This window comes from Heliangelus exortis, chromosome 1, assembly GCF_036169615.1.
Source record: "Heliangelus exortis chromosome 1, bHelExo1.hap1, whole genome shotgun sequence".
Taxonomy (NCBI): Eukaryota; Metazoa; Chordata; class Aves; order Apodiformes; family Trochilidae; genus Heliangelus; species Heliangelus exortis.
This window is the reverse complement of record NC_092422.1, coordinates 14,452,462-14,465,815: the sequence shown is the minus strand read 5'-3', so window position 1 is coordinate 14,465,815 and position 13,354 is coordinate 14,452,462. Positions and strand designations below refer to the sequence as shown.

The 13,354-nt window shown below is 38.4% G+C and overlaps 1 protein-coding gene across 3 annotated transcripts in view; it reads left to right on the top strand.

Annotated features, from left to right (window-relative positions):
• PDGFD (platelet derived growth factor D) overlaps positions 1–12,118 on the top strand; it is a 135,103-nt gene extending 122,985 nt beyond the window's left edge. For all 3 annotated transcript variants that reach the window (XM_071734561.1, XM_071734571.1, XM_071734551.1), the window contains one exon: positions 8,538–12,118. In XM_071734561.1, coding sequence (XP_071590662.1) covers positions 8,538–8,672 — 135 coding nt within the window. In that variant the 3' untranslated portion in view covers positions 8,673–12,118. The remainder of the gene's footprint in view (positions 1–8,537) is intronic.
• Positions 12,119–13,354: the final 1,236 nt, after the last annotated feature.

The window sequence follows — 13,354 nt, the reverse complement described above, 5'->3', positions numbered from 1 at the left end:
TCACCATGAAGAGTTTCAGGAAAACAGTTATTTAGTGCAGTGATGATAGGAAGAAAACAAATTACAGTCTTCAGCAGGAATAGAGGAGAACACTTAATAGAACAGCAAATATTATGGCCTAGATAAATTGTTGGGTTATATTGGGTTTTGGCCATTGGTTCTTAGAAAGACAGGAGCAGAGAACATATATAGAAGTAGAACACGAATATCAACAGAGATACAGGAGAAGTTACACATCAAAAACATGTGAAAGGAAAGTGACTCAAAAGTTCTGTATAATTTCCTTTAGAAAAAAATGAGAATAAGAGACAGCACAGTGAAAGTTAGAAAACGGTGACTTGTAACTAAAGGAAGATTAGGTAAATAATCTTTTCCTTAAGGAAAGAACAAGAGAGAGTTTGAAAGGGAATTAATTTGAAATTATAAAAAGGAATTAAAATTTTTTGCATAGTAAATCTGTATGAAATTTCAACATTCACATATGAGTGCTGCATAATTCAGAAGGGCTTGGAAGGATCTGTAAGTAAAATATAAACTAAAGGATCCTGGATAACATCTGTATCAGAACCTATGACAACTATTGACAATAGCTAGGAAAATATTCTGATTGATGAACATGTTATCAAGGACTTACTTTTTATCAGCTGTTTGGAAGCATGTAGTACTAGGACACCAGAAAAATCACACTAACCAGGTATTGGTCAGAACCAGGATACCACTACCTATGACCACCCCAAATTAATCACTATATTCAGGAACTTTGATGTTCACGCTAATACAACACTGCTAAATAATTTCAGTACAGCTTTATTCTCTGAAATTTGTATGAATTCAAGACAGACTTTCAGTTTTAACATTAAATAGCTTTTATGAGTTTAAATTTAAACTCAATCACTCAGGGATGAATTAACAGCATAGAAATTTAGCCAAGTGGCTCCCATTAATATGAATGGAATTAATGTAGATAAAATCACATATGACATACAAAAGATGTGTCCATTAATTTAGTCCAAAATGTTTGCCACTTTAGTGTTATTATTAGCACACACAGATAATCAGTTTTATTCTTCATTCTCCTTCAACACTTAACTCTAGTTTTATTCAAATGCTTGGCAATAAAGGTACAGGAGTAGGGCTTCTCAACATACCATCTTTTTCAAAGCCAATTTGAAACCCCCTAACCTTAACCAAAAAGCATTTATTGCATAAGAAGAGACTGAACCTCACATTTTATGAATCCTAAGCACTGTTAATTTAGTTAAATATCTCTGCCTTGTGCTGCAGAATAATGTAGGCCAGATTCAAATACAAATCTCAATTACTTTGATTTGCTTGCAAAAGGCATCAGAGAGAAGTATAACTCAGTGGAGCAAAGATGTTAGTCACAGCTGAAACTGCATCCTGCAGACCTCAGATGGCTTCTCTTGCCAAGTTGATTTTACCCACCTGCTATCATGGAGCTTCATCTCCTGAGCTCCTGAACCCACCTGAGCTGCTTCTCTGGTACATGGATATGCTTGGCCTCAACAGTAAAAAGATAACTGGAAATAATTTAAATGTTGTCTGGGATTTCTGAGATAGCCAGTATTTCTGGGTGAGAAAGAAAATTTTCCAGAAGGAAATTTTCCTTCCTTCCAGGCAGGAAAATTTTCCAGAAGTGATAGGCTCCTTGTTGGCTCTGTAGACAGTGCCTTGCAGTGCCAGAGTAGCTGCACGACGGCAGCTGTGGAGACACTGATACTCAGAGCATTTGTTGAGAGAGAGGCTTCTCATACAGAGACATTTCAAGGTTATCTTCTCCTTATGCTCTTAATGGCTTTTAGTTTCCCCTTAGTTCCTATTCAAAGCCTCACACTGTACTCATCACCCAGCGCTCCCTCCTAGTATCACAGGACTAATAGCTGTCACGTGTAGCCTTTAATTTCCCCAAGCTCTGAGTGCTGCTCCAGTTCCCTGAACAGACTGAACAGCTCTTTCCTATCACGTCCAATTGTAAGAAGTAATGCAAAAGCAGGGAAAATGAGAAAATGAGAATGCCACAGTAAGGGGTATCTTTAATGCCCTGGGAAGTACTAATAATGAGATCTTAGGTCTTTTTTGTAATCTGGCAGTTGGCCATAGCTTTACCAAAATACTCAGCAGTTTCCAGAAGTACATGGATTCATAACTTGAATAAACAGATAGTTTTACGGGTTTGTTTGCAGGAGTCTTGTCGTGCTCTGTGGTTTTTCCATGGATTTCTGAGTTTGCTTGAGACAGGGCTGATAGACAAATACTCATGACTTACCACATAGTGTCACGAACCCTGCAAATCAAACAGGCCACATGCTGGCAGTGTCTCAAAACGTCTCTCAGGCACAGTCTATCCGAAGTGATACTGAATTATGTCACAGGGAAAGGCTGAGCAATACACAGAAATGGATGCAGCACACCTTAATCAAATGCTCATGTCTACTGCTGCCTAACATGCTAAAGGGGAGTTGAAGTGACAGTGTTTTTCCCATTGCAGTGCATGTTTTTGGAAAAGCTTGGAGCTGCTCTTGAAAGAGCAGGGGGAGGAGGGTGTCTCTAAACCTGGAGATCACCCAGCCCAGAGGAGTGGAGGTGTGGGAGAACTTAGGCTAGAGCTCAGTTCAGCTCAGGCTGCAGCTGTGCCATTCACCCAGCATGCACACAACTCAGAAAAACAAGAAATCAGTTTCCCCATCTCATTGCTCTAACTGATGAGATGTGAAATGAGTTTCCATGAGGAATAAATGCTCTTAAGGTAGCAACCAGAATTTGTCAGAGTGTATAAACCTCCACAAACACAGTGCTGAACAACACAGCTAAAAGGCACATAAGAAGAAAAGTGGTGAAAGCTGGTTGCATCTTTTACCTACTTAGTTATCTCCCCTGTAAAGACTGATGCATTTCTCAATGTCTATATGGTGCTTCTTTCCCCCCACACACCTTTCATCCTCCCCTTTTTGAAGTGCTATGCCTCCATTCAAGTTTCATATTGACTAGAGCTTATATGGTGACTTTATAGGACATACAAGTAACTCTCAACAAGGTTTAAATTAGTGATAAGGTGGCTACTTCACAATAACTTTCTGTCCTGAGAGGTAGCAGGCAACTCTGAGAACCTATACAATGCTAAGTCTTTGCACAGGATACTGGGGCTTTAAAACAGCTTTAACTCACCAAACATTGTAAAGGGAAAATTAGACAGTAACGAATAATACTGGGGAGAAAAGGAGAGCAGAGGAGAAAATAAAGAGCTGACATTGGTCTACAGCAAGACAGAGGAATTCTTTCAGCAAAGTTAAGAAATATAACTAAAATCAAACAAAAAAATTCCATGTGGTTTGTTTTTTTTTTCAAAGATACGAGAAGCAAACCATAAGGAGGAATTGAAAAGAGTTCACAGTAGTTCCTCCCCTGTTTTTACACAGGGAAACATTAGATAACTGGAAAAAAATTATACAAATGCTGTCGATACATCAAAAGAAAATTTACTAAGGGGTTAAAAAAAGCAAACATCATCAAACCAGTGTGAAAGGAGTATGGTCTGATTGTTGTATGTCCTCAAGAGGATAGTACATGTATAAAGCAGGTGAAAGGTTGTTGTGGTAATAAAGGTACAGAATTAACCTGGCAAAGGAGTTAATGCATAGAAGTATTATACAAGAAGCAGCAATGGAATTTATTTGGAATACAAATGCAAGGAAACAGAATGAGTCAGAAATGACTGCTGTGTCACAGGATAAGCAGAGAGAGGACAGAAGTGCAGTGAGAGAGAAAAGTTCATTATTTACTAGATGAAAATGAAAGTTCTTGGGTTGATATCTGGAAGTTAAGCAAGTGAGACATCCTGTGATACAAGTCTGGGCAGAAAAGCAATTTGGGAAGGGAGAACATCTGTGTCTGGCCGTTGAAAAAGCAATAACTGGAGCCACAGTTCATGACGAGATTACCAAACCTGAGGGTCTTGTTGATGACCTGTATGGGAAAGCTTCATAGCTTTAGTGACTACTTCAGATGCCTGAGTTTTAAGCCATTTTTTTTCCCTATGTTTGCTGTGTTAAAACCAAGTGTTTCTTGTTCATCCAAAGACAAAAATAGAACAAATAATCCCATTTACATTTAATAATCCCTTAGACTGAATGCTACCACTGATCAGCAAGTGAACTCTTTTTTTCTTGTTCCTGGTATCCTGTAATTATGTCTGGTAAAAAAGAATATAGCTTTGGGTTTGTGTCATTATTTCGGCTATGTTCCTAACTACAATAAAGGTCCTTATGCTAAATTGTGAACCACATTCCCATAATTCTTTGTTTCTTATGCTCTGAGAACAGCTAAACTGTATGTGACCTTTGGATTAGATAAATTCCAAAAATTGCAGAGTAAGATTTTTCATCCATATCAGAACTTGGATCTATGTTGAATGTTTTGCACTTTTGATGCTTCCTCATTCATGAATCTCAGACAGATATAATTTGTTTTGCATGCTAGAATGATTATATTTTAAAATCCTGCTAGGCAACATTATCTAATATCCTGCTCATCTAAAAATAAGTTCTGTGAAGTACAAATTTCACTATCTAAAGTAGCAACCAGAGTTGCTCTCCATCCCCTGTCACTGGAATATGAAGCTTACCAGGTATTTGGTAAGCCATAGTCTTAAGCCTATGGTCTTCTTTAAACTAATCAGAAAATTTTTAAAAGAGCTGATTTTTGAGAAGGCTTTGGATTTCTCTTGGTGTTTCAACTTCTGGCCAAGAAGTCAATCAAGAACTTATTGTTCCTAATAAATAAAGTAAGAGATGATAAGTAGAAAAGTACTCTTACAGGTCTGCTGAGGTTACAGGGGCTGCTGGGCCATCAGCCCTCACCTCCTGTGCTCCACAAGCCACTGGAGAGCACCCTGCTGCCTCCAAAGCAAGACCCAAACTTTGTAACATTCACCTTCTGGAAAGGCAGCCATTTCCTGGTGTCCTCAAACAGGCTGGAAACCCCTTGGTTCCATGGAGGGCTGTCCAGGTGATGAGGTGGCCTAATTCCAGATTGAGTTTTTAATGAATTTGGCTTTCAGATACTGTTTTTTGTGATGGATTTGCTCTCTCATTTAAAGACTCCTTCAGAGGCTGGAATCCAAATTCAATGCACAGTTAATGAGGAAGATTCCTGGCAGGGAAACAAATGTGCATTTTCTTTATATTTCCTTCTCCACTGCCCCTGAAGGAGAATTCTGCAGTGGCCACAGTCACCTCACCTTGAAACCTCTCAGATGCTTAGGCAGGCTACAAAGTAAAATACCATCCAGCATGCACAAGAAATGTTGCAAGGCCCTCATAGCCTTTCTTTTTATTACCTATAAACACCAAATCCAGCTCAGAAGCTAAGTCCTTTGCTTGTTTTTTTTTTTAATTGCATAATAAACTTGGTGTTTGATGAGGGGGATAAGGGTGTAGTTATATACTCTTTGTGAGGCACTGATCTAAGCAGCTGAGGCACCATATTTTGATTAAGTGACAGAAATTGCTCATTTAATTTGAAAACTACAAGGTTATTCTTTTTCACCCACACAAAACAAACCTTTTGAGCATTCCAGAACTTCCTCACGTCCATACTTTCTTAAACCTACTGATCCATCAAAAAAGGAGCAATAAAGGTTCCTGAAAAAAATTTCTTTGAACTATTTTCACCTTTAAGGACTTGATCATGTGGTAGATAAACAGCTGTTAATTTTCAGAATAAAGGTTTTTCTTTCAACTACTGTGGTCACCAGAAATTACCTTAGTTTCTGATTCTTTTTGGTTCCCTTCTGCTTGGGTGAAACTTAAACTATTAGATGGAAGCTAGACGTAGAGCTTTGAACATCGTTCTGTGATCAGCTATTAAAGCAGTCCCATTTCAGCTGTGTTCAAACATTGCTTTCCTGTCTTGTCTGGGGAAGTGCCTTCCAATTTGTGCTTCTACTCTTATCAGCAAAGCCCATATACTCTGCTCATGTTTCTTAATATGAAACACAGATCCCCAAGCTGTCAGAAGGTCTGTTAGCCTAAATCAGCCCACATCTTCACTCTCATCCCCTTGCATGCTTTCATTTACTCTCAGTTGAGAAAAGCAGATCTTCCTACCCATGATCTTGTAGTGTCAATCACATGAAATTGTTAGATTTTGATGAAAGGCTTCTTTAAATAAAGAATTTTAGCATGACTTCATCGTCAGCAGTTGTACTTGATTTTAAAAGTATGCTTTCTTGAAAAGGGATCTTTGAACATGCAGCTTATTTTAAGCTCTGTAATAATCACAACAACCTGACTGAGTTCTGTTCTCTGTGGTTTTGATGACAATGTGGTACAGTGAATTGTCCTGGTGTCCATCTTTTCATTTCTTGCTTGTATTGAGGCAGTCAATACTTGAAATTTGGTAGCTTTAAAAAAAATACAAAATCTCTCTGCATTTTTAACAAGGAAAAGAGAAAATTACTTCCCAACATGTTAAAGCAACATGTCTATACCTTTCTTAGGCACAGTCCTTCTTCTCAGTATTACAAAGTTAAACAAATTTTACCACAAAATAGTAGACTGTTCAGTGTTTATCACTTTTGTTGTGTCCCATGGCCTTCCTACCCTCCATGCATTAATGGCAGAGAATGAACTGTTAAACTTAATCCATAACTAAATTTTGGCATGTCACTCAGTCTTCCTTTTTTTAGCTTCCTAATTCTGTTGACATTGCTAATTTTGTTGATCTGGTAGTCAGCCCCTCTTCTTCCTGAGACTTATCCAGATTCTAGTATGGTGCTGCAATGTCAAAGTACAGAAAGTACTTTGTAAAAAAAAAAGAATTATTAACTGATTAACATTATGATCTGTTAGAGGGCCTGTTACTCAAGGCAGAAGCGTGAGTGTTTTTATGGATGATACACTAAAGGTGGTTTGGTTTCACATCCCACTTGACTAGCAATTTTGGAAGGTCATAGACAAGACAGACTTCTCTCCATCTTTTGAACAAGCAACACAAAGCAAGCTAAGCTGATCTAGAAGTCACTTGGCCAAGGTAGCATGAGGCCCAACAGCCCACCAAGAGGTGAGATGTGTTAACTCTAGCATGGTTTCTGCACTCAAGTGCCTGAGGCTGCAGAGAACCTGCCCACCTGCCTCTCTCCAGCTGTGGAGCTGCACCCTTGCTTTCTCCATGTCCTGCTCCTCAACAGTAATTAGATTATTTCAAAAGGAAAAGGACCATGTAATGTCACCGGTAGTTTTTCTACTGATGTGTTTCAGAGCCTTGAGCAAAGCAGTTTCAGATTCTCCATTTACAGAAGTTTGACAATGATGTTTATCATTGTGTGAGATGTGCTGTGATGTTTGGGGAGAAAAATGCTATAGAAGAGTTAAAGTGTTCTTAGTCTTAACTCATTAGTTGCACCTAATTCAAACTAGTATTTGAGTTTCAGGACAGAAATTAGAAATTAATCTCTCTTTTGTTAAACTACCGTATGCCCATCAACAGTAAAATAATGGCATAAACCAGGATTTCTTCTCCTCAACTGGCACCACCAGACTGGTAGGGGATGAGCTCTGAAACAGCAACTCAGTGTCCAAAGGTGGGCTTGTAAACTACCATCCTCCTCAGCTTTTTCCAGACCATGGTTTATGTACTTAAACTTTCACAGATTAGATAGGATGCAATGCTATGGCTGTTTTCCACATACTGTAAGACCATTTTCAGGAAATCACAGATTCATATAAAAAAATAGGGTGTAAGGCAGCTCTGAGAGTCATCTAGTCCAATCTCATTGCAACTTGTGTTCATTGCCTCTTTTTCATCTTCTTTATAACCTATAACCCTCAGGAGTCTCAGGGTTATCCTGCCTAAATAAATTTTTTTCAGAAGCCTCTTGTATGATATATACTTTCCTGAGAAATATTTTTTGTTGTTGTTTTTGTTTGTTTTACATTACTCATGGTAAATTCTTAAATTATTTTTATTGGGGCAGAGATCTTAAAGATAATCCAACAAAAGAGATATTCCAGAGAAGCTAAATGGGATCTGGCACGTGTTTTGCACAAACTCCGTTCATCTCCTTCTGCCTACCACAGGCTTTTCTTTTTTGGACCAGTTCTACCGATATATACTTCACAAATTTCATTTTCATTTAAAAGTGTTCCATGTTCTTTAGAGCAGAAATATTATACAAGTGAGAGAAGGGACAGAATAGTTCAAATGTTTATGGTACTGCAAAGACAAGCCAAAAGAAACATACTTGATAATTCACATGCAAAGGAACAACTCTGGACATGGTTAGGGAACTGCATGATATAAGGACACCTGATGTAGGAAATAATCCAATCTGTCAAGGCTCCAGGACAAACAGTACAGCAGGATGTCACAGAATAGAAAAAAACAACCTGGAATTAAACCAAAAATGTGTTCAAATTAATGCTGGTCAGGGCCATTAAGGGCTGTTGGTGCCCTCAGGACCCCAACACCTTATCAGTAATAGTTTTTTCTAATCAATGCATTTCTGTTTATCCTCTCAGGTGCTGAAATTCATCCCTGAGGCTGGGCATCCCAGGAGAAAAGGAAGAACCAGGAATAACATGGCCTTAATAGATATACAGCTAGATCACCATGAGCGTTGTGATTGTGTCTGCAGTTCAAGACCACCCCGATAAAAAAGAGATAGGAAAAAAGAAAGAAGAAAGAAAGAAACAGAGAAAGGGAAGAAAAGAAAATTTTAAAAAATCAAGATCCACTAATTTCAGCTTACTGGATGTTTACTCTTAAGCAGAATTTTTCTGAGGACCTTTACTTATTAATAATTTGAATTTTGCTACTAGCCTGCCTTTGCAATAAGCAAAAATGATTGCTCAGCATAGCTATGCTGATTAGTGCCCTGGCAGCTAAACAGGTATATCGTAGTTTTATGTATCAGCATCCAAGAATATGGGATTATGGTTATCTGTAGCTAGATCCTGAGGACTGAGATTTTTCAGAGCTCACTTAGAGTGAGCTTTGGGCACAGTGCCCACTGCAGTGTAACAGCAGTTGTGTAGGTATTTTTCATAGCTGGCAATGAAATAGTGTTGTGTTTTTCACTCACCAATTCCTGTACCTAAATTCTGCTGCCATTTCTACGTTTTCAGCCCTCCTAACAGTCAGTAGGGTTCAGTGGGTATAAATGAAGAGAGAATTTGAGCCTATATGAGTGTAAAATGGTTTGTCCTGCTCTGAGAGGGAACTTCCCAGCATTCCATGTCAACAGAGTGAGATACAAGGAGAAAAACCCATCACTACATGAAATAACTCATTAGTAAAGTAAAATATTATTGGTTTTTCTTGAGCAAATTGAATGCTAAAATGAGTAGATGTGTTGCATAAGCTGGGATACCGGTGATGGTCAATGAGTGCGGGGGCTTAAACTTTTGCCATGGTAACTCTATGGGAGCCATAGCCCAGGCACTTCTGGAAGAGGGGGCTCCTGCCAGCTCCCCATCCAAATCCCTGTTGGTTGGGGCTGATTCTGGTCTCTAATTACCTAGACTGGACTCCTGCCCCTTGCCCAGAGCTCCCCACAGTTGCCCAGGAGGAGCTTCCTCTGCATGAACAGGGAGAGACAGCATCCCCCTTGGTATCCTCGCTGCTGTTTGGGGAGTGCCAGGTTCCCTGTGCAGGCAATGAAGATAAGGCACTTGTTTGTTGAAAATATTGATTTGTTTTACAGTTGCATTACTGAGAAACAAAAATGTGCTTGAGATTTAATTATTACTGTTTGGTTTGGGGCTTGGTGGGTTTTTTGTTTTAAATATGGATTATTATAACTTTGTCATATATGCATTAATCTTAGTTATCTGAGGTTAGCTGTCTCATTTCAGCTCTGTATTACCATGGTTAAGCTGTTGACAGTGAATTTCATTTGACTCTGTTTTGCTGAAGCATATTAACTCATTAAGCAATGTCTGTGTGTCATGGAAAATGTGCATCATTTATTAACTTCAGAAAAATATCATGGAAAAACACCAAGCACTTTAAAAGCTACAGAATAGCTTTCTATGCCTTTTAAAATATTATGAAAGTGCTCTAGCTGAAAAAGGAAAAAAAAATTCCTTCCAAAATAGCTTTAAAGATTTTTAAATGCTGCTCCAAAAGTGTAAAATACAGGCAGATTCTGACAGAGAATTGGAGTTTTGATCATGAATGTAACATAGGGAATGGTGCAGCATGTTAAATGGCTGAGGTTTTATATTTAATAGCAGACATTGATTAATCTTGTTTGTGTTGTATCTTGTGTTTTCGTCTCCCTGAAAGAGTGAGGTAGGTTGACAATAGTGTGTTTATATATAATTATATATATAGCCATGTGCTATAATACAATATTGAGGGCCTTCAAGCCAGTATGTTTTAGCAATATAGTTTTGTTACAAAAGTGCCATTATGTTCTGACTTGCTCTTTTTATCAGCTCAAGTATTTTTTAAGTGCTCTTTTATAATTTTAGCAAAACGTTAATGAATCATCCCTTAGAAATGTTACTTTTGTTCCTGTACTTTAACCTCTGAGATTCAAAAAGTGTGTGGGGTTTATTATTTATATTCATTTTTCCTCTCTGGCTCCAAAATGTCTATTTAAAAATGCTCCTGAATGCTGACTTGGGAAGTGATTCATCATTTTTAATGCAGTTCACATTAAAAGAATAGCACTGTAACAAAAGATTGCCAGCTTCATTTTGTAGTTCAGGACTGCTGGACTTCTTAAAGATGACTTCATTTTTTTTCTGTCTCTATTTTAATAACAAGATTGACCCAGCACTTATATTATTTTTAGCTTCTTTTGGATGAAAATTGTGTGCAAGACTTTAGCAGTACTAATTGTTTTTGAGACAGTGCACTCCAGTGTATAATCCTAAGTGATTTAGGCCCAAATTATGCCTAAGCACTCTGGCCTCATGGTTAGCACTGGCTTTGAGAAACATCAGTTTTTTATGGTTTTGTGCTTTGAATTATCTTTTAATTCCCACCACCCAGAGGAAATGGTGCAGCAGGAATCCACTGCACGTGGCATCTTCCCCCCACTTCTGTCTGCTCCCTCAGTATCCACCCCAGCAGCCTTGTGTTGGGAGGGGTATTTACACCTCCCAGTTTGGGAGATCCAGCCTTGTCTGGGAGTCTGAGTTGCTGCTACAGGCAATTTGGAGAGAGGCTCTTCCAAAGTGTGCCTTTGCCCCCAAGACCTCCTGGTTTTCTTTTGACTATGTAGAAAGATCAGAAATCTGATTTAGGCACATAAGCAAGATTCACAAGGAAAAGGTGGTGTGCATACTCATTTTAAATACTGAACAGCTAATAGTTTAACTACCTGAATTGCATACAGTCAGGAGTGGATGCCAGAGTCCAGCAGAAAAATTCAGCTGTAAAGTAAAAAGAAATGGGTATAGTAAGTATTACTCTATTGCTGATGTTTGGTGTACTTTCTTATATATAGGCTGAACTTGTCACAAATATAAAGTGTTACTTCTGGGACACTTAGTAGAGAATGGAACCATTCACTGCTTCATGCTGCTGTCTGCCATGCAGGCTGCATGCTCCCAGCCAGGGCAGGACAGTCAAGGATATTTGAACTAAGAAAAACTCCCCAAAAACTGAGCCCTGAGCTGCAATGGTATTGGTGAAATCAAATACCAGCAAAACTTTTCATTTTTATTTATTAGCAGAAATTGCAGAGTTCTTTTTCCATAACATTATTTTGTAATAACTTTTGTGTTGTTTACGTTTTATTTTAACTTAAAAAGCAAAGGTGTTAAAAAAAACTTAATCTGGATAATTTCTGTTGGTGGAATTGGAACACACACCTGCAGACTAAACACATTTTCAAAGGAAATTCGGCAAGATTTCTAATTTCAAACCACTCACTGGCTTCTTATTTACTGTATTCTTCTGGGTTAGAGCCTACCCTCTCAAGTGCAATATATATATATATATATATATATATATATATATATGTATATATATATATATTTGTTATCTCAGTTAAATGCAGCTTTCCTAGCAGTATTTTTTACCGTATGTAGTACATAATGTGTCTTATCTCAATGAAAAAAAAAATAAATATTGCTTTTGAAAGAAAGTACTCTGAGTGATTATTCAGAATTCAGATGAATTAAACCCCATGATTTGCTGGAAGACATTTCCTCGACATGACACCATCCGTCTTGAGAATTTTAGCAGTCATCCCCAGGAGCATCAGGGAAGGACTAAAGTGCAGTTTTGGCATAACTGAGTTTGAACCCCAGAGCTGGAAGAGATGATGGCCTCCTTGCAGGGTTGCAGTAGTGTGACAGCAGTACAGGATTTCTGTTAGCTGGATCAGGGCACTCCCCTGGACTCCATGCTGGTCTCAGCCCTCTTAGGTTTGGCTTGGCTCCAAGCAGTTATTTCCTCTCTCATCCTACTGAAGCTGCTCCTTACTAGAAAAGGAAGCTCCTGCTGAAATTCTGCACTTCACCTGAGTCAGGGCTGAGCTAAGCATCCAATTGCTGTGTGCAGGACTAGTGGAGAAACAAAACCTCTCTAGCTGAGGAAAGTCAATCTGTCCTTGTGAGCATGGACATTTCCTCCAGCTTTGGCAGAGGCAGATTTTGTTGCGTTGCATCTGAATCATAGCTGTCATAGCTTTAATAACTAACATCCAATTTAAGATTTATGTATTAAGCCATCTTCCCTTGGCTAGCACTGGGTCTTGAAATGAATAAGGAGATGAATTTTTTTCTAAATTAATTCTTCACTAGGTAGATGCCCTGTCTGATAAGAAAAACACATGCAGCACACAGTTTAGGGACCCAGTTTTCCAGCCAGTCCTCATGCATGTGCACCTTGTTCTGTATGGTAATGCCACTGACCTGGAACAGGCAGCTATTCAGGTGAGCATATTTATCCCTTTGGTTTGCTTCTTGTTACTCGTAGAAAAAATTAATGCATTTTTTTTCATGGTTTTTTTTTTTTTTTAAAGGAAGGGAAAAACAAGGCAGTCAGAAGAGATGTTATGTAACAAGAGAATCAGTTCTTTTATGTACAGTGAACAAGGACATATTTAATGGGTAGAGAAGACATTTTTTGCCCTTCAGAAATGCACTGAATAGACTGTGTAGACGACAGCTCAGCAATCGCTAAATGTTCAAGGATGCATAAAACTCCTCCCATCTGGCATCACTATGTACCTAAATAACTAAGGGCTAGTTAGCATTATCAGTTTGTCCTTGTGTTCACATGAGTAAAAGCTTTTATAAAGCTGCACATGAAAAGTTGCTCAGTGTCTCTTCAGCTGAAAGAGTACACAATTCCTGAGGTCATCATGGAATTCTCT